This window comes from Drosophila persimilis, unplaced genomic scaffold, assembly GCF_003286085.1.
Source record: "Drosophila persimilis strain 14011-0111.01,24,50 unplaced genomic scaffold, DperRS2 tig00000663-arrow-arrow-pilon, whole genome shotgun sequence".
In the NCBI taxonomy this organism is placed as follows: domain Eukaryota; kingdom Metazoa; phylum Arthropoda; class Insecta; order Diptera; family Drosophilidae; genus Drosophila; species Drosophila persimilis.
Genome location: NW_020825331.1, coordinates 187918 through 207928, shown reverse-complemented (window position 1 = coordinate 207928; position 20011 = coordinate 187918). Strand labels below are relative to the sequence as shown.

The following is a 20011-nucleotide window of genomic DNA, read 5'->3' as shown; positions in this document are numbered from 1 at the left end:
GCTGTGTGTGAGTGTCTATGTATGGGTGCTTGGGTGCTATTATTGCTCGAACATGTGTGCATGTATGTACGCGTATGATGTGGCAAGTAGTCGTATTTGTTGTGATATTCACGGCATACAACAATGGGACAACAAGAGCAGTACAAAAGAGCTGCGAGCTAGCAGGCAGCAGCCAAGTGGCAGCAACAGAAGAGCAATACAGCAAATGTAGCAACAACTACACACAATAGAAGTATCAGGCAATACAGAGATGAGGCCAAAAGGCCCTGCAGGGGCAGCAGCAATGGAAGTTGCAACAGAAACAGCAGAAATACTATCAGTTAGAAGTGGCAACAGCAACATCTTCCATGAAACTACTGTAAAATGCCCTTTGGCGAAAGAGCATTCATTGGAAATGTATCATGTGATCCAAGTAAAGTGAGTCTGAGTATTCTTTATCGAAGAGCAGAGCAGTCCAGAGCACGCCTCGCCTATAAGTTCTAGCTTTTAGCCACCTGCCGAAGTGTGATCTTGATCAAACTGACAATTTCTGTAGACCTGTAGACATGGATGGGTATTCGCCAACAGCCACGTTATCAGCACTACCAAAAATTTGATACACCAACGATTTACAGTACCAATATTACCATCATCATCAATTGTATACAGGAGCGATTGGAGTATCAGCAAAGGAAAGAGCAGCAGCAGTAGCAGCAGTAGCAGCAGAAATAATAACAACAACAACAAAAATGAGAGTTACCCCAGAACTACACCAACACAAACAACACCATAAGCTACACAACGAGATACACCAACGACAACCACAATAAAAGTGTTGCAGGCGCTTCACTAGTTCCCGATGCTGCTGCTGCTGCTGCTGCTGCTGTTGTTGGCTGCCGTCGTCGTCTATGTAATTTGAAACACTTGTGTCAACGTGCCCCCCCCCCCCCCCCCCCCCCAAAAAAAAAAAAACCCACTCCACCCTCACTCCCTCTGCATGTTGCCGTTGACATGTTTCTTTGGGTTGTTGCTGCTTTCTTCTGCTGCTGCTGCTGCTGCTGCGGTTGTCAGCGTCTTATTATCATCATCAGTGGCAGCTTTTGGCGGTTTTGTATATTTGCTGCCTCTCAGGAGGGGGTAGGAGAGGCAGTGCTTTTTTCTTTAGCTGCAAGTTCTTGAAGAGAGCTGGAGCCACTGAGATGGGGCAGGCACTGAGACGGTGGGGTTCTGCTGCTGTTCTGTTCCTGCTGCTGCTGCTTACAATGAAATTCACTTTGCCAAAAAGTTTTCATTTCATTAAAAAGTGGCCCAAGCATACAAACAGACATGTGTACATATACGTGTGTATACATATGCATCTATGTATGTAGGTGTGTATATTTGTGTGTGGTTAACTGACATGCAAGTAATTCATCAAAAGCAAAATGCAACCAACAAAACTGACAGCAGTTGCAGAGTGTATCTGTGTCCGCAACTTGTGCCCTGTGCCTTTGGCTCTGCCACAGCTGCAACACCCACTCGGAACACAGACACACGCACACACAGATAAACTCTCTCACCCACACAGCTGCAAAGACAAGTCTACGAACTGGCTAAAGATGTTGCCTGAGCTTCAGAGCAAGAACCACAAAAAAAAAAAACAACAAAAACCAAATAAAAAGAAAAAAACCAAAAGTTTGACGAACACCAAGATATAGTTGCTCAGAGGGGACGACAGAGGGCATGGTGTGGTAAGATGTGGCATGGTGTGTGGTCCTGGCTTAAGGGGCTTAAGGGGTTAACAGTGTGTGCAAATAATTTGCATAAACATGCGAAATTTAATTATTTCAGAGCAACTCGAAAGCGGAAGCAGGAGACAAATGGAGGCAACCACAATTATTAAATCCTTCAAAAGTGGATTACAACGGACATGGAAAATGTGCCCATGTGTGGGAAGGGGTCGAGTTATGTTCGAGACTTCCCCCCATACTCTAGGGCATGTCAGAAGGTTTTTATAAAGTTTTCTTTCCAATGGTTTCCATTCCCTCCTAGAGACCCTCTCCAATGAACCTTCCATTTCGGCCTCTTTCCAATGGTAACCCCCCTTAAGATCCTCTCCAATGAACCATCTGTTTAATACTACCCTACTCCACCATCCCCATTCCCCGTTCCCCATTCAACCCACCTTCCTGAAGAAATCCCCTTCTGTACTTGATGGAATGTCAATCAAACTTAACAAATGAACAAAAATCTGCACAAAAAACAAAAAAGAAAAGAATTTGCTTTCAAATCAAAAGTTTTTTGTTTTGTTTTCTTCTGTATTTGTTGTGTAATTCCGTTTTGGTTTGTGATATTAATTGACCTTTTTGGAAAGTTATTTGGATGTGCAAAAAATGTGTTTCGGCAGTTGGAAATTTTACGGCAAAAAAGATTTAATGAGAAAACCAAGAAAAATAAAAAAAAAAAAAAAAAACAAAAAAAGAGAAAAAGGAAAATGAAATTCATGTTTTGAGGCCTTTTTTCCTGCGCGATTTACACACACACAAATACAAGTACAGATACAGGAGTACCCAGTAGAGTGGAGCACTGGGGTATTACTGGGTGTTGCATGAGTACTACGAGCATTCCCATATACATACATATATAGCTACTGAGAGACAGTACTTTGATTCCGTGCAAAACGCAATTCTGGTAATAATAACTATCATAGAAAGTACATTCTCTAAATATCGATACATTATTTTTGGCTACCGCTCCGCTCTGCTCCGTTCCATATGTCCAGTTGTGTGTGTGTGTGTGTGGGTCCGTGTGTTATTGTGTTTTTGTTATAAACAATTTAACATTTGCTACTACAACATGTGTACGAGTATTTGTCTCTGTCCGCGTGTGGGAGTGGGTCCTGTGTCCTGTGTGCGGGGAGTGCGAGTCCGTTAGACTGGGTATTATAAGAGGCAGAGCGTGAGGAGTAAACCGGACACGGCCGACAAACCCATTAAGAGCGGCTGTCGACAGTGCCACCAATGCGGATGGTGCCATGCCTCCTGATGGGTCAGCCAGCTGATGGGACTGAGGCTCGGTTGGGAGGGTATGCGGAAGGGAAAGCCGATTCCGAAGCCGAAGCCGCGAAGCCCGGCACCGCCGGAGCTCATTCCGTTGTTGTTGTCGATGGGGCCGCGCACCTCTGTATTGCCGCCGTAATAGGGAGGCGGCTTACGTGTGATGCCCAGATCCCCACCTCCACCTGGCGCTCCTCCGACACCACCGACGCCAGCTCCTCCGCCATTCTGCTGCTGCTGGTGGTGATGGTGATGGTGGTGCTGTTGATGTTGATGCTGATGCTGATTGCCACCGCCGCCGCCAGAGTTGCCAGGCTTATGTGTGGGCGGTTTATTGCCGCTGGTGTAGTAAACGTGAGGCGATAACGGCGTCAGGCCCTCCCCATCGCCATCGAAATCCTCGGCGGAACCGTACTGCAGCTCCTCGTCGTCCGGCTGGTATGTGACTTTGACTTGTTGTTTCTGTTTTAAAATGTCATTGGCATCCGCATCCAAGCCGCCGCCTCCGCCACCGCCACCGCCTCCGCCGCCGTTGCCCTTTCCGTTCAAGGGATTTTTATTACGATTCGGACCGGGGATTTCTGAAGAAGAGGATGAATGAACAACAAAAAAAGAAGAAAACAAACCAGAAAATGTAATTGAAACAAAGGTGCGAATACATCCCAGATACGTATGTATAGCTTTTATGGCCCTCCTCGGCCGGGAGGAGAGAAATGGAAATGGAAAGGGGAAGAAAGGAAAGGAAAGGAACGGAACGGAATGGAACGGAAAGGAGCACCTACCATATAGACGTATGCTGCTATCGACCTCGCCGAGAGAGTTCTTGGCTATGCAGCGATAGGAGCCAACATCGTCCTTCTGGAACTTCCGCACAATCATCGACATCTTCGTCTCGTACATGGACTGGGAACTCTCCTGTACGTGGTACTTGCCGGAGGTGACAATCATCTCACCTGTGGATATCGTGCCAAACAGAAAATCAGCAAACTATAGGCATATATTTCACGGCAAAAGAATACGGAAAACTCAACGAATACGGATCTCTTATCACTAGAACAAAATCACAAAACGAATTCTGAAACACTAGGCAGGCTGTGACCCTAAACACTGGCATTTGTCAGTCTCCTTTGTAAGGCCAGAGATATCAGTATTAGTATCGAGCTGTCTCTCGACCTGTAACGAAATACATAACTTTTGTCTAACAAAATATTGTGCATTCAAAAATTTCCAAAAAATATATTTGTCAGAAAAAATTTTTCAATCTGATTACAACTGTTCACCATATCTATTCGGCTCCAGTAAGATCATGGGTGAGTAAAAGTCAAGTGAAATCGAATATTAAGTGTGGTTCGGACACTGACTCATAGAGAAACTAATTCGGAGTGTCCGGACTTTCTCGTATTACTCCGTGCTCTCTCTAGCTGATCCAAATCGGGATAGTTACTCCCATCCCCTCCCAACCTGTATCCAGCTAGATCTTCTTTCTCCCACTAAGTTCAAGCCGTGTTGTGGCCTATCCCATGATACAGTCATCCTGCTCTTATATACATAGTTCTTTGTGGCCGTGGCTCTATAGGATTTTTCTATAGATTTCCGTATATCCCAATGTCCTTTGATAGCCTTTAGCTCGCTTACGATTTCCTCTGATTTGGGATAATCAAAATGACATTAAACTGCACACTGCCTATATTCATTCATAGTATTCTGAAATTGTATCCGAATTTTAAAACACTAGGAGGCACTGCCCTAGCCATTCAAGTACAGCCAGAGATCACTTTGGATTGTGTGTTCGGTTAGTAAATAATGTAATTTTAGCAGAATATTTTCCAGCAAATAGAATTTCAACATATATAGTCGGTTCGATTATGGGTGAGTAAAAGTCAAGTGAAAGTGAATGTGAGTGTGAATCCTCGCGTATCCTTGGACTATGTAGGATCGCTATTGGGTATTGTCGCTTGTCCGCTGCTAGTACCAGGTATTCGATGTCCTTGTGCCTTTATTCATGAGTCCTGTCTCGTCCGAAGGTGTCTTCGACTGTCCACCTCTTTTAAGTATTTCGGGAATCTGTCGTTGTGGTTCCTTCTGACATTATCTTCTAATGTCCTCTACTTTTCAGATTTCTTGTTGCCCCCTTCCGTTGCTCTTTTTAGGCATAACATCCCGAAAGTATTTTAAATTCTTCAATCCGCTTCGCTGTCCGGTCCTTTAATATTTTTGAAGCCTAATGACTGGACACTAGGAACTGGACTGGGACTGCCACACGACGCAACTCTAAGCACTGTCAAAAATAGAAAAAAAATAAACCAATAGACCCCGAAAACCGAAACCAACCCATCCGCAGTCCAAGGCCCAGTCACAGTCGCAGTCGCAGCGCCAGGGCAGGCATCAAACCGACCTACCGCCACCTGGAGCCTGGAGCCTGGAACCTGAATGGGCGAACGTGCCACAATCTGACAACTGACTAATGACAATGCCAAACGATTCGATTCGATTCGATGTTGAAGTAATGATGCGTTCGTCCTGGGCCCGACATCTGCATAGATGTATGCATCCATGCGAGCATAGGGATATGCAGACAGCTCGGGACAGGGACATGCACACACACGCACACACACACATACACAGACTTACCCGTGTCCTTAATCCAGTAGTTAATTGATTTGGGCGAGGCCTCAACGTGACACTCGATTTGAACATCAGTGCCAAGTGGTGCGCCGACTAATTGATTTGGTACTTGGATGACTGGATGAACTGCAACGACACAACGTCAGGTCGCCCCACACGTGGGGCAATAAAACAGAGTTAGGAAGACGGCTAAATAAAAGCATGAGAGTATGTACATATATTCCACCACTAAATCCCATCTCCCCATCTCCCCATCTCCCAGCTCCCTCAATAATTGAACTCAAACTTGCCACCATTGGCGGAGCGCTCAAGGCAACAGGACTATTGTTTGCCAAAAAAATATCTGTATTGAATGGTTTCAAGCCCTCGAAAGAAGTCCTGATCAGCGTGGGCGCCACCACCACAGTCGCCTTCATCTTGTTTGGACTGATTAGAATAAACGGCATCAAGCGGGGTCGCGGCAGACGCGGTCAAGGCCGCGGTGTAGCTGTTGTTGATGTCCCCCGACCCGATGAAACTGGAAATGAACAAGTGGACAAGTCAGATGAGGCCGCTGCTCCCGGGATAGAACCGTCAGATGATAATCAACTAGATGATCAAGTAGAGTACGATGTACAAGCTTCTGGAGACGGTATCATGCATCAGAACGTCGCAACTGCTATCATGTTCTACCCCCACGGGGCAAGGCCTAACAACCGGAATATGCACAACATCTTTGAACATTACAATAACCAGGGAGTTCGCCACCTGAACATTACCTCTTTGCCACGTTAGATGAGGTTTTATGAGGTGGCGAGCCGGTGGGCGGTTCTCCTAGAGGGCAGTGCAGTTGCCACCGCTCACCTTAAGTTTTTATCGAAATCGAATCTGTAATCAACCTGTAAAAAACGTTGAATCCAAAATAAATTCTGCACAATGTGAATATTTGGGTTTTTGCCACGAAGATATTACTGATTAAACGGGTACCGCAATGGAAGGCCTCACCTTTTGTTCCGATCGGTAAACTCTTTTGAGTATCCGTGGATGTGCGATTCTTTACTTTGAAGAAATAAGACAGCATGTTCTTTACTTGTCCGGCAGTCCAAAAATGGCCATCCCGGTATTCAATGTTCTTCTGTTGGCGATGAGACATCTTAAAGCCCAATTTGTGCAACGACTTCTCGGTCTCCGCCTGCCCCCAGAGGAAAGCCAACGAACTTGAGGGCCAATTGAGTGTAGCATAATTTGATGGTGTGTGGCTGGCTCTAATGCCACTCCTGATGCTGTTGTTGCTGCTGTTGCTGTTGTTGCTGCTGTTGCTGTTGTTGCTGCTGTTGCTGCTGCTGTTGGGGCTCATCAGAATGCAGTTCAGGCAGCGTCGGACGGTGAATTGACAACTCTTTTGCCCAATGGCCCAACTTTCGTATTTATTGTCACTTAGCCTCTCACCTCTCCCTCTCTCGCAGGTGCAAGAGTCAGAGACAGAGGAGGATAACAAGATGGAGAGTCATTCGGCCGGCTATAACCAAAATTGGTGGTTTTGTAAAACCTGCCAAAAGCTGCCCAAACGCAAGCTCCCCCTCCTACCTCTTACCCCCTCACATTCTGGGCAGCTTACAGATTGCATATTGTCTCCGTCTATCTGCGAGGCGGCGCCCTCTCTCTAGAACGCCTGCTCTGCAGCTCTCGAGAGCTCCCCTTCTATCCATGTTGAGACATTTGTGGCCATGTGCATTGATAGTTGATTGCAGCTCCAACAATGAAACTTCCACAGAGTGTACTCCGTGTCCTGTACGTGTGGCCAGTTCTCCGCCTCTCCGCCTCTCCGCCTGTCCGTGTGTCCGTGTGTGTGTGGAGAGTTTTGCAAGTTGGAACGATTTTAATTGATTTCCATGGCCGAGTGCGTTCTGTCTTATCCATCAACTATCTATCGCTTCTGGTGGTTGGGTTTGGTTAGGGTTTAATAACTTCAATTCTGTCTGGGCGTGCGAGGAAATCCCTTAACGTTGTTTCGGGGATCCCCAATGATGCGTGGTGGAGAAATCACTACTGTTTTTCGGAGGCTGTCAAGGGATCTATGGATATTCGTTCCATTTCTGTTTTTGGTAGCCGCATTCCCGATCCGATCACTCCACAATAATAGCGCCCGCCACACAAGGAACGTGGCACCAAAGCTGAAATACACTGGTCCTCCGCCATGAGAGAAGTCTTTTCTCCACCGTCCGCTGGTGGATAGGAAATAGAAGCAGCGCTGGCAGCTTGACCAGGCATACGTGCTGGTTGACTGCCTCTACTTTAATCCACACGCACATGCACACGAACACACGCATGGAGCTGCCACATTCTGGGTCTATCCTCAGTGCATTTTGTGGAACTCCCAGAGAAGGGGTTAGGGATAGGGATAGGAATAGAGGATTTGGGTCCCTCAGGTCCCTCGGCACTTTCGCTTGGCGATTTGAAATTTTGCAATGATTATTCTGAGCATGTTCCTACCTGCCTTTGCATCGGACTGGCCCGGGCCGGGACCCCCATGTCGATGCCGGGGCTTCAGAGTCCGCTCAGTTTTGTGGCAAACAAAGCCACAAATATGCACTAATGACGTCGTCAGCTGCCTGGCCCTGCCTGCCTGCCGCCACTCTACAATGCAGCAAGCACTGCCAGCCTTCTAGCCTGGCAGCCTGGCAGACTGGCAGCCTTGCAGCATCCACATGAAGCACATTTTCGGCAATTGTTGCAGCAGGACTGGCGATGGAGAGAGAGACGCTGGGGCTTGAGTTGAAGGTGACAAAAATTCGGAACTCATTCAGGAGGAGGTGCGTGTGCTGGGCCCATGATAGATGGCCTATACAGAGCGTTTCAGCAGTGTAAGTAACACATAATGCTTGCAGCTTGTTTTGTTTTCCCAGTTTCTACTGTCTCAATTTTGATGAAACGCACTGTATTTAAATGGTTTATATCCACAGCTATTTTGGGGCATTCCACAGCTATGCAAGACTCTACTCCCATAGAGAGGGGAACACTTTTTCGACCCAAGAAAGTCCAATTGAACGACTTTGTTGGGATCTCTGTTGGCACTGACTTTACTTGTCTGAAATGCAGCGTTCAGTATTTGCAAATCTGTGATTTTTGGAGTAAAGATAACAATAAGAGCATCTCCCTTTTCGGGATGGAGCTACCTATATAGTACAGAAGGAGAAGTTCCAATATCTGAAAGAGATGTGTCAAGAGTCTGATTGAAAGATAATAGCGCTGCACGATGCGAGTAGTCCTTGCTCGTAGAAGGGATCTACGAAGGGAGCGAGTGCCGAGTGCCACAAAGGTGAAGGCATCTAGGGAACCTTTCCACCCATCGAAATCCATCGAGGCGTACTGTGCCTGAGTGTTTTTGTTTGATGGTTTGATGGTTTGATGGAGATGATCCAAGGAGCTGGGGCTGTCCGTTACACTTTTTTGTGCCACATCAACGCCTTGCATGGCTGAATTTTCTTCTTTGGTGGGATTTTTTGTTTGCTTGTGGCATCCGCACGTACGTGATTTTTGTCTCATTTTGCAGCGTTTATTTTGTGTGTTCGATTTATGCCGCATGACGCGGTGGAGGGGCGGGTGGACCTGCAGCGATGAACGTGCCTCGTGACCAATCCTCCGAGAGGCGCTCTGGCAAGGCCAGAGCGACAGGAAGTCTGCGATTCCGGCCTGGTTAAGATGGTTGCCGGCTGCATATGGCACGCCGTCTCTTCCTGCCGCACTTCCCATAGGTGCCACTAATTAAGCATCTCAGAAAAGCGGAGGCGGAATGAGGCAACAGCTAGGGGAAGCGCCTAATAAGGCGGCAGCGGAAAGAGAATTTGTAGCGGAAGTGGGTCGAGGAAAATATGGCATACGGCATGCGGCATGCGTCGCGTGGCGCGTGGCGCGTGGCAAGCTGCTTGCTTTATCAGCCAGCGACACTGCAGCAGTAGCGCCAGCCCCTCCCAGAAGCTGTGGCAATCTGCTCTTGCAACTGACTCCGCAAAAGTTTCCGAGAAGAAAAACGGGGGCAACGTGACAACGGGGAAACGGGGAGGGGTGGCTGTGGCTGTGGCTCTGGCTGTGGCTCTGGCAACTCTTTCGCAAACAAATTGCGAAGGAAGTTGTTGCAAAATGGCAACAGGAAAAGTAAACACGCAGGACTCACGGACGGACGAAAGGGCGAAACGACGGAGTGAAGGAGGAACACACTCTAATGGAATGGACAGAAGGTGAAAGAAAGAAGCGATGCGCAACTCGAGTTGATCAAAAAGTTTCGCTAGGTGGAGACCCTCAGCCCTCAGCCCTCACCCCCTTAGCGGCACACCTTCTGAGGAGTATCTGCTACTCGAAGATAACTGTTAACCAGTAATTCTAGTATCCTGCGCAAAAGGGTATCCCTGTTCTAAGCAGAAGGTTGTCGGGCGCATGGGATATAGGCAATACCCTCCCAATCCACAAGCCACAAATCAGTCGATATTTAAATGCAAGTTCCTCTGGAATCAAGGCCGACTATTCCCGACTATTCAAAGAAAAGAATCTAATATTATTGTTTCATGAGCCAGAGCTTTCTGGCTTCTCCATTGGCTAAATCAATTAGAAGTGAGACCCATTTGGGGAGCAATAAGCCCTCCTTCATTCAGGGGTTAAAGTTTCTCCACAGCAGCAGCGATCCCCTAGACCAAGTGCCACTTAAAGACCACATTAACACAATGTCAAAATGTTAAAAGGCGTGATTTTGCCACCTCCGTAGAGCGAGTGATATGGGGCATATGGGGAGAGTGGGGGCAGGCTTTTGCTGCAGTGGTAAACGAGCTAAAAAAAAACAAAAGCAAAAAAAAGAAAAATAAACAAGGGAGTTACAGGATGGTGGGAGGGAGGTGGCAGAGCAAACAAACGCAGTGGATGCCACGGTTTCCTCCGTTGCCGCCCGCCCCCCCTCTGCAGCTGCCTCGGTGATTGAGTGAACTGCCACATTGCAGGAGAGTCACAGGCGAGGCAAGGCAGTGAGGCAGCAGGCAGCAGGCAGCAGCCAGCAGCACGTGCTGCAGACAGTTTGACAAAAAAGCTGTGGCCCACCAAAAAGCACCTGCCACACACACACACCATGCTCACCCACACACACACAATACACAGAAACAACAAAAATACAAAAACGTTGGTGGTGGGAGGATGGTAGGAGCAGGTAATGCCCGGTATCAGTGACAGGATTTAAACGGATTACAACAAGGACAATCGAGTTAGCACGGCACATAGAGCATAGAGCCGTAGAAGCATAGAGCCATAGCTACCCCGGGTTTGCCTTCTGCCTTCTGCCTTGTGCCTTTTTTGCCTTTTCCTCTCTTGGTCCTTCTGTCTTCCTTCGCTGTGGGGCATCTTCGCAGACGGAGTGGACTCTTTGTGCACTGGCAGAAACCAGAATCGGGAACTGTGGGGATATTTAAAATAATTCTTTAAAGCTTCCTTTAGATAGGGGTCTGAACGGGGTTTGGTTCCATAAGAATTTCTTCGAAGGAACTTAATGGGATGCGGAATTCTGCAACTGGCTGAAATTAAATATTTTATTGCATCTGTAGGTATGCATTTTTAGCCTTGATAGGTCTGATAGGTATGTACACCCGACTAAACCTTTCAAGCGATTCAAGGATCAACCGAACACCAGTTCGTGTCCCTACAAATTTTTGCCAGTGGACGAGCTAAACGCAAGATAAACGCCCAGGCTCTCGGACCCGACTCGAGTGGAGGAGAGCAGGGGAGAGCTGACTGATGATGCAACCTCAACGTGCTGCTGCGAGCAGCTGAAAAGAGTTGACCAACCGCAAGCTCCTCTAATTAATGGCGCACTGCATGGAGATGGACACGAACGGCGGTCAGAGAGATGGAGACAGAGAGAGGGAGAGAGATGGTAAGGACTGGGAGAAAGAGCGTTGTGTACTTACAGTGTATGCTAAGCGAGATGCGCTTTGAAACCGATGGGGGAACCCCGTTGGAGGCGATGCACAGATACGAGCCCATCTCGTTCCGTGATATCTTTGACAGCTTCAGCACTTCGCCGCGGAACGAGGGCGCTGAAAGCAGGCAATTGTTGGTTTAGTTGGCACAGGACACACAGGGATACACATACACAGGTATGCGAGTATGTGCTGAAAAAACTACCGTCACTTACCCAGTGTCTTGGTGCCCACATTGTCCTTGAGGACAATCTCGTTGCCGTCCTCCCGCCGCCAGGTGACAATCGGTTCCGGATAGCCACGGGCTCTGCAAACAGCAAAATGAACAGCACAAATTAGTATGGATAGGGGAAACCAAAAACAATTGTCTTCTCGAGGCCCATAAACCATCTCGGCCACGCCCACTCAATGGTAATGGCTGCAAATGGGAAATGGTAAATGGTAAATGGTAAATGCTAAATGGGAAATGGAAAATATTCAAGTTCAGTGGCTTATTAAATTTAATATGACGACGACACGGCATACAGTGGGAGCCACGGCCAGATACCATTGTGTTATCGTTAGAGTGAGAGAGACCAAACGAGAGAGTAAGGCTAGCTTCGAGAATCGAACGTTTGGATACCCTCTCTCTGATCCATATTTCCCCTGGCATATATACGATAGGCACCCATTGATGGATGATTTTTGAATAAGAATTCCCAATTCAAGTCTCAAGTCTCAAATCGAACAGTTTGGAGTCTGTGGAAAAGATCAGTCGAATTGTTTTAAAACTGACTATTTTGTTCCGCCTTCTAATGATGAGCAAGAACACAAATACAAATGATTTCTAGTCTGCGTTGTAAAAACCTGCTAAAAATCATTATACCCTCTGCAAGGGGCATCAAAACTTTTATTCCCTCTCGCGCTCAAAGACCAACGACAGTGGAAAGCAAGCAGTGCAGCAGGAAAGCAGAGCAGCCACCGCTTGAAGCCAGCAGGCGCCGACTGCGACTACGTCTTTCCTGTCCTGCTCAAGTATGTGGTGCAACGGATAGATAGATAGTGAAAGAGAGAGAGAGAGAGAAGAGAAGAGAGCAGCAAGAGTGCGAGTGGTTTTGTCGAGCTTTTGCGGGGAGCGAGAGAGAAATGCGTGTTAAGACAGAAGTTGTTCAACAGCGAACCAGACACGGGTGTGGTAAATTTTTATGATGCCGCAAACAGATGCAAAATAGCTAAAAAGAAAATCAACCAACACACACACACACAGACATACAAACACAGTGTTAGGGGAAGCCTTCCTCCCACATGGCCAACACAATGGCGGCGACTGGCTGGCTACCAGTTAGCAGTCACTAGCAGTTGCTTAGACATGTTTAGTCATGCCGGGACAGGACCAAGACCAGGACGAAGACCAGGACCAGGACCAGGACCCACGCAGGCTGATTGAATGTGTGTGTGCGTGCGATGGGGAAGGAGGGGGGAAACAGCAACAGCTTTGCTTGAAATCTCTCTGAGTAAAAACTAAGTGCAATTTACATAGTCGAAAGAAAGAACTTGCAGAGGAAGAGGGCGCTTGAACTTTACTGTGCTGTGCTTCTGAACGGAGAGGAAAAAACCATTTAAAGTTGATTTACAGCTATTCAAAGCAGTGCGAGTATGATATGAATTCACCTACTCCCCTCCCTGACCTCCAATGCATTACAGGCGAATTTATTTATTTCATTATTAATTTGTTTTTTGACAAGCTCCAAGGTCGGGGGTGTCTTGCTGTAACAGTGCTATCAGTGGGAAGAGAGAGAGGTGTTACTATGGCGCTGTGTTTGAGTAAGAGAAAAAGTACAGAAGCAAGTGAAAAGTACCCGGGAAGCTGGGAAACTTCTTCATTCTATACAAATTATTGCGGACCTTAGCTCTTGACATTTGCCTATAATTTGGTAGTGGGACACATGAGCCCTTGCTGTGCCCTTTACTCCATCGTTTCTTCGAAGACAAAATCACGCTAAGTCATCTGGTTTTGGATGTATCGGGTTACATCCGTAACTTAAGCTCTTCAATTCACAGGTACTGGATACAGTAATTGGCTTTGCTCTCTCCCTCTGTGATCAGAAGGCGCTTTCCTCTCGAAGTCTATGCCGCAGAATCACCACGACTTTCGCGACTTTTCGCTCTTCTCTCACTCGCTGTGACCGTTACTCTACCGTTTTTAAAGCACCTTAACCCTTGTTCTGATTGTCTGGCTAGGTTAACGCCGTGCTTTTAATGTGCGTAAAGCTGAAGTTGAATTCATTTCAAGGGATTTGCACTAAGTGGTATTAAAAATGAACGGGAAACAAAACAGAAAATAAAACCAAATATATAACGTCTGCAGACAAGGTCTCTAATAGCTTTCCACACTCTCGCATTCACACACACACAGAGAGAGAAAGAGAGAGAGTGGCACAGTCGCAACGCGCTTATCGCCATCGTTTCATCATTTTGCGGTTAAATCGTTATAAAAAAGAGAGCAACACTTCGTGGTTGCGGTCAAGTTCATAAATCAGCAGACAGCCAAGGCTTGGCTTTGACTCCTTGGCCCCCACACTAACACCGACAGCGACATCACACCCACACCCGCACGCACACCAAGCCCCACCACCGCCGCATGCCCCTTACATGGCAGTTAGAAAATATCCAACACAAATTAGAGACTGTTAGCCAGCTTCCTAATACCCTTGAAAATGGTGAAAACTCCAGACCCAGACGAGGGGTTAACGTAAGTCCTTATCTCTTTGATGCTCTCTAAAGCAGCTAATCTACCCGCTATCCGTGTTAGCCCTAGGGTAGTGGTAGAAGCCATTGGTAGGGAGTGGAGTGTATTAGTGCGGAATCAAGAGAAATGAAGTGTCACTTAATTTGCTGACATTATTACACGGGGCTGATTGAGACGGGAGAATGGATGCGACTCTGGGAGTGCAGATGGAGAAGGCACTTGGATGGAAAGTTGAGGCTAAAAAACTCAACATGCGAGTATCGAAGTGCAACCCTCTGAGGCAGCATCTTGATGAATTGCATGTGGGCGGGGGTGGTGGGTCGGATGGGTGGAGGGCTTGATGGCTGGCTAAAACCATACGGTACATACTACTCACCGACATGTCAGGCGCACCGAACTGCCCTCCGGCACAATCACATCCGATGAAGTGTCCTCGCTGATAAAGTCCGGCGGTATGACCACATCCAGGAAGCCTATCTGCAAATGAACCAAATGAAACAGAAACACAAACATTAACAGAATCCGGAAGTGAATGGGAACGGGAGGAGGATGAAGGGATGGAGGGATGGAAGGAATACTTTATTTCTCTTACTTAAATTATCACAAATTGCTAGGGGACAAACGCACTGCACTGCCACTCACGGCAGAGAGAGGCGGCGAGAATTTGCTGATTATGCAAGTTGGTCATAAAGCAGAAGTAATGGTAAAGTGTTTTATACGGCGACTGGGAAAATGGTCCCTGGCAAAATAAAGTGGGGCCGAATAAAGGCCGGTGGCAAAGGTACGGGTATGTAAAGGTAAAGCTAATGGAATGGCGTTAAATAGTTTAAGACAGGAGAGAATGAGAACGTTTATGCCACAGGGCTAGTGGCACCCACACACACACACAGTTCATGAACACATGTGTACACACAGTGCACTTTGACCCGTCGAATCTCCGTCGTGTTTCCACTGTACTTGCGCTGTGTTGTTCTTGCTGTTCTTATGAAAAGCGTAAAAGTGCAAATAAAAATTAAGGAAGCATGAAATACATTTTATTGGCACCATAAACTTCACTTGGCTGGACACATGAGTGTACGTGTGAGCGGACACACACATAGCGATGTACGGTTGGCGGTGGGGGTGGGGGTGAGGGTAAGGGTGTACTTGTACGTGTACGTGTACCCCGAACACCGCACTATGGTCCGAACGACCACTTTTGTTGGCCAAAACCTAATTTTTCAAAGTCAAAACTGAAACCTGGTTTTGATCGCTCTGCATTAGAAAAAGATCGACCATTAAATCTGCGTACCAGAAATTTCCATAGATGGCGCCACATTCGCAAAATCAGCTGTGCAACCCAACTGTTTTTATAGTAAAGCACGTGAAGGGAAAAAGTGGCAAATTAATAACCACTTTAGATATCTCAAAAATTGAAAAACGCCAAGACGTGATTAAATTTTTTTGATGAATCTTAATCTGTCGGGTTCTTACTACGTGTTTTGAGTTTTAAACTGTCTCTAGTAGTTCTGATGTCTTCGTAATTGAAGGTTAAAGTGAGGCCTTCAACATGTGCCAACTTGTAATGAAAACTAATTTTTGAAAAGGTGTACAAAGTGAGTCCCACCTAGTCCCACCCTGAAACCTTTTCTGTGTCGTAGATTAATAAATTCTTTTTGAAATGTATATAGTTAGAAATGTCACTTTTTACCACAATTCTTGGAATTTGCATTAATAGAGCATAACCTCAAATTCGAAAATGCAGATTTGTTTGCCGAATGGAATTCAGAGAAGGGTAAAATTATCAATTATTTGAAAACGGATCTTAAGGCGACATATCATATGAAATTAATAAAGCTTTTGAAGATACCAGCAGGAAAATTTGTTACCGTTTGGCAACATACCGGAACAAATGCCGGTAAAATTCAAAGATGTTTAAACGAAAATATGTGGATTGGCCACAAGCCTTTGTTTCAATACATTTATCTTTATGTCCAAATATGCTAACTAAGTTCGTAAGGCTGTACAGGACCCAGTCGGAAAGCCGGCACATATCTCACTTAACGAGGCGTTAACCTTGCTTCTAGACAAGGATTTCGGCAATAATTTACGGAAACCTTTAAACGATTTTATTTTTATTTAAATCAAAATTTTTTAGTCGTGCAACGCCGTTTTCTTAAATAAAATATGCTTAATACTTTTTTTCACTATAACTAAAAATTTAAATATGCATTATTAAAAAAAAGGGGCGGTGCCACACCCATTTTTTTCTTAAATCCATTTCTTATTGATTATATATATCCAATACAAAAAACTAAATGAAAAAATCTTGTTCCGTTCGGGAGTTATTAATTTTGGCCAACAAAAGTGGTCGTTCGGACCATAGTGCACCGTTGGAGCGTACACAGAAAGCAGTAGACGAAGCTTCCCATTCATACACATACATTTGTGTGTGTGCATTTATTTCTCTCTGATATGTGTGTTTGTGGGCTGTGTGGGGATGGGGGTCGCCATTCGCATAGTTTTCGCTTTCGGTTTGCTGCGCTTTCTTCGCTTCCTTCTTGCGCCTGTCTTCTTCCACGCAAAAGAAGGAGGAGCAGGAGGAAAAGGAGAAAGCAGGACAACAGTTGAATGCATTCGCATTTTACTTTACCGTTTAATGCCGCATGAAAGGAATTGCGAAACAAAACCAACAAAAACAAAAGATTCCTGACATAAGCAGGGATCCCGATCCCCCCATAACGGCCATAAAAATAGCGCAAGCGAATCACAAATACAATAGTCCCCTGTCCTTCTCGAATACCAGTTCGTGCTCGTGATCGAATTCCTCATCGTTTGCCACATGGGTCTAAATTTAAAAAAAATGTTGCAGAAAAATCAAAATCAATTGCCCAAAAACCGGGGAGCGGTTTTGGGTGATCTCTGGGCAGATTCCCCTCGCTTCCTCGGCGAACTCCACTAGTGGAAGCATTCCGGCACTAACCAGTGCCGCATCGTCCGATGATGGTACGGAAGCCGCAGCAGATTCGCAGAGCTCCTAGTCGGGCCGTTGCATCTAACCCTCTCCTGTTGGACTTAGTCCTGCTGCATCAATAAAGTTTGCTTTGATTTACTTGTGTGTCTGTTACGTGTTTTGGAAGAAACATGCAAAATATAGGAGCAGAGACAACAGGCGAACGAAGCCAACAAGATAACGAACATGTGCGTATGAGCATGTAGCACCCAACAAAGAAACAGAGACAAGCGCCCTGGTACAGAGAACGGTGCATTAGCACCGTTCCTGTCTCTCGCCTTCGAGTAAGAGCCAAATATTAAATATTACACTCATCCAAAAGTGATGATTGGTGCTATGGTTAAAGAATGTTGCCAAGCGCCAAGTGTTTATGTGTGGGCATCAGAAAAAGTACAACCAGAAATTGAGACTGACATAGTTTTACGTCTCCGAAGTCCAAACTGCAGACCGCGACAAAAAACTAACAAAAACCAAATGAAAGCAATTTGTTTGAATAAAATTCAAATTACATAAATAGGTGCGTTTTTCATTATTAAAATGTTTCAAATATGAACACCACTCGATGAAATAAAACTTCCCTTAAAACCAAAATAACAGAAATGGAAGGAAGTTCGAGGTTATCATTAGGCGGATTCCGTAGGCAGTGGCTCTCCGAGCTTCTCGATGAGTGCACGCAGCGACTTGCACCCAGCGATGTCGATTGTCTCCATGGCTGCTTTCAGGACAGCTGCTTCGGCTTCCTCATTGAGCGAGTACTTCATGGCGTTTAGCTCGGCTTCTAGGCAGAGCTTTAGTTTCTCAAGTCCAAATGAACAGAAGTTGATCGAAACGGTGGTGTCTGAGATGTGCTTGAGGTACTTTTGGTGCTCCTCGAGGTACTGCGTCTCTAGGTTAAATATATAAACAACCAACACAATCTGATCAGCCATCAGCTCGTCAACAACACCCTCCCGATGAGAAATCATCTCATTATAGATAGGGACTATGTCCCTATTATCGATTTTTAGGTCGTCAATGAGATGGAAGTTCATGCCACAGTTCGATATTTCGTTCATGAACTGGCGGAGTTTGCGAAACTTATTAACATCATCTTTTCCAGAAGTCTCGTTGTTCCACGAATAGGAACGAACATTCTCCGACCATGGGAAGCTCCGCATCAGAGCCGCGGCTGTCATGGTCTTGCCAACGCCGGGTGGGCCGAGCAATGCGACGGAGCGGAACTTGCGATCGCGGCCTAGTTCTTGTTCCAACTGCATGAGTGCCTTATCTTGCCCGACGATCTGCTGGCCAATCTGCTTCATGGTCTTCTTCAAGTAGAGAGGTTGATTGCAGAAATAGCAGCGAGCGGCCTTTTCTTCTGCCGTGGCCACTGCAGCTGCAGCGGCCGTATCGGAGTCGCGCCAAGACATGTCGCCATCGGCGCGTCCTGCCAGCAAACGAGGGCTCTTGCTAGTCTCCTCCACGGATGGTCCGTTTGCAACGGCATACTTCCAAGCGACGACGAGGTACAGCAGCCAGCCCACTACCAGGGAGGACGTCACAACAATCACGAACAGCCACGACATAAAGGAGTGCCCTTCGTGGCATTCACTGCCAAGCTCGCGGTCGCGGTCGCGCTGGCGCTCGTATCTGCCTTCGCCGCGCGAATGGCGACGATGGTGATCACGCGTCAGGCTCACGCCGCGTGAGGGGTGACGTCGCGGCATTTTTGTATCAAATCCGAAATAGAATTTAATTTTTTAACACCGAGTGGTGAGGTTTTAGGAAAAATTGTATTTTATTTCGGAAAAATTATTTTAAAGGCTAGATGTTTACTGTTGACCGGGTTGTTGTTGAATGATTTTCGAAGGGGCTGTGCGAGGCCTGATCGAGTTTCAAAACCATCCACAGCCTCCTGTGACCGGCCATGTTATTTCGAGTGCCACCCAAAACCTATGCCTCAAATGTCAATAATAAATGTACATACATATGTATGTATATGGTATCGAATGATGATCTTTGACCTGACCCACCTGACTCTTCATGGGATCCGTGTTCAGTTGACACATGTAGCCGCCGCGATCCTCCTCCGCCACCGCCTTGATGTGCAGATTCCAGGTGTTCTGGTCCAGATGGCTGACCGTGACACGGGGATTGTGGGTGATGACGTTCTCGTGTATGGCCTGGATGGCCTTGGTGTCGGCTTTCAGCCAGCCCACCTGTGGAAGGGATGAGCGAGGAGGGGTCGTGTTTGTTATGTTTTCGAGTGCAAGGCGGCACGGCAAGGATGTTGACTTCTTACCCGATAGCCGCCCAGGTGGCGGACGTGGCACGTGAAGGTGGCGTCGCGACCCACGGCAACGGACACATTGGAAATGCTCTCCACAAACTCGGGCGCAAAGGCACCAATTGCTGTAAAGAAATGGGGGGCACAGAGTGAGAGAGACAGTGAGATTAGAGTGCATGAGTGTGCTCTGTGTGTGTGTGGGTGTGTGGGTGTGTGGGTGTGTGTCTGTGGCAGTTAATGATATCGCGCTGGCAATGCACGCTACTGGTGCATGGGCCTCCGCCTCCCCCTTGTTGCGCCTGCCAAAAAGACCGTGATTTATCGCTTTTAAATGTGCCCAAAAGCTCGCTCTGTCCCTCTTTGGCCCTCTTTCGCCCTCATTCTCCCTCTGTCCCTGTCTCTTGCTATTGCCAACAACTTAACTGTGCCAGACAACAGCCAGCGTCGCAG

The 20011-nt window shown here is 46.7% G+C and overlaps 2 protein-coding genes across 3 annotated transcripts; one reads left to right on the top strand and one right to left on the bottom strand.

The window, feature by feature from the left end:
- Positions 1–2476: 2476 nt before the first annotated feature.
- LOC6599323 lies at positions 2477–19678 on the bottom strand. The gene is made up of 8 exons (XM_026991329.1): positions 19577–19678; positions 19308–19493; positions 14680–14780; positions 11791–11882; positions 11564–11692; positions 5646–5765; positions 3797–3967; positions 2477–3595 (listed from the first exon to the last, which is right to left on the bottom strand). Exons 2-8 carry the CDS (start codon positions 19341–19343, stop codon positions 2901–2903), a joined length of 1344 nt encoding a protein of 447 aa, XP_026847130.1. The 5' UTR covers positions 19344–19493; positions 19577–19678; the 3' UTR covers positions 2477–2900.
- Positions 4255–6561, top strand: LOC6599322. Of its 2 annotated transcripts, none has more exons than XM_002024529.2 (2): positions 4255–4324; positions 5902–6561. In XM_002024529.2, the coding sequence occupies exons 1-2, from the start codon at positions 4321–4323 to the stop codon at positions 6411–6413; spliced, it is 516 nt and encodes a 171-aa protein (XP_002024565.1). In that variant the 5' UTR covers positions 4255–4320; the 3' UTR covers positions 6414–6561. The 2 variants fall into 2 exon arrangements, with proteins under 2 accessions (XP_002024565.1, XP_026847129.1); XM_026991328.1 differs by lacking the exon at positions 4255–4324 and adding an exon at positions 4865–4883.
- Positions 19679–20011: the final 333 nt, after the last annotated feature.

Coding starts and splice junctions, on each gene's coding strand:
- LOC6599323 (XM_026991329.1), bottom strand. CDS start 19,343: ATGTGTCAACTGAACACGGATCCCATGAAGAGTCAG. Junction 11,883..14,679: donor TCGGTGCGCCTGACATGTCG/GTGAGTAGTATG, acceptor TGCTGTTTGCAG/AGCCCGTGGCTATCCGGAAC. Junction 11,693..11,790: donor TGTGGGCACCAAGACACTGG/GTAAGTGACGGT, acceptor GCCTGCTTTCAG/CGCCCTCGTTCCGCGGCGAA.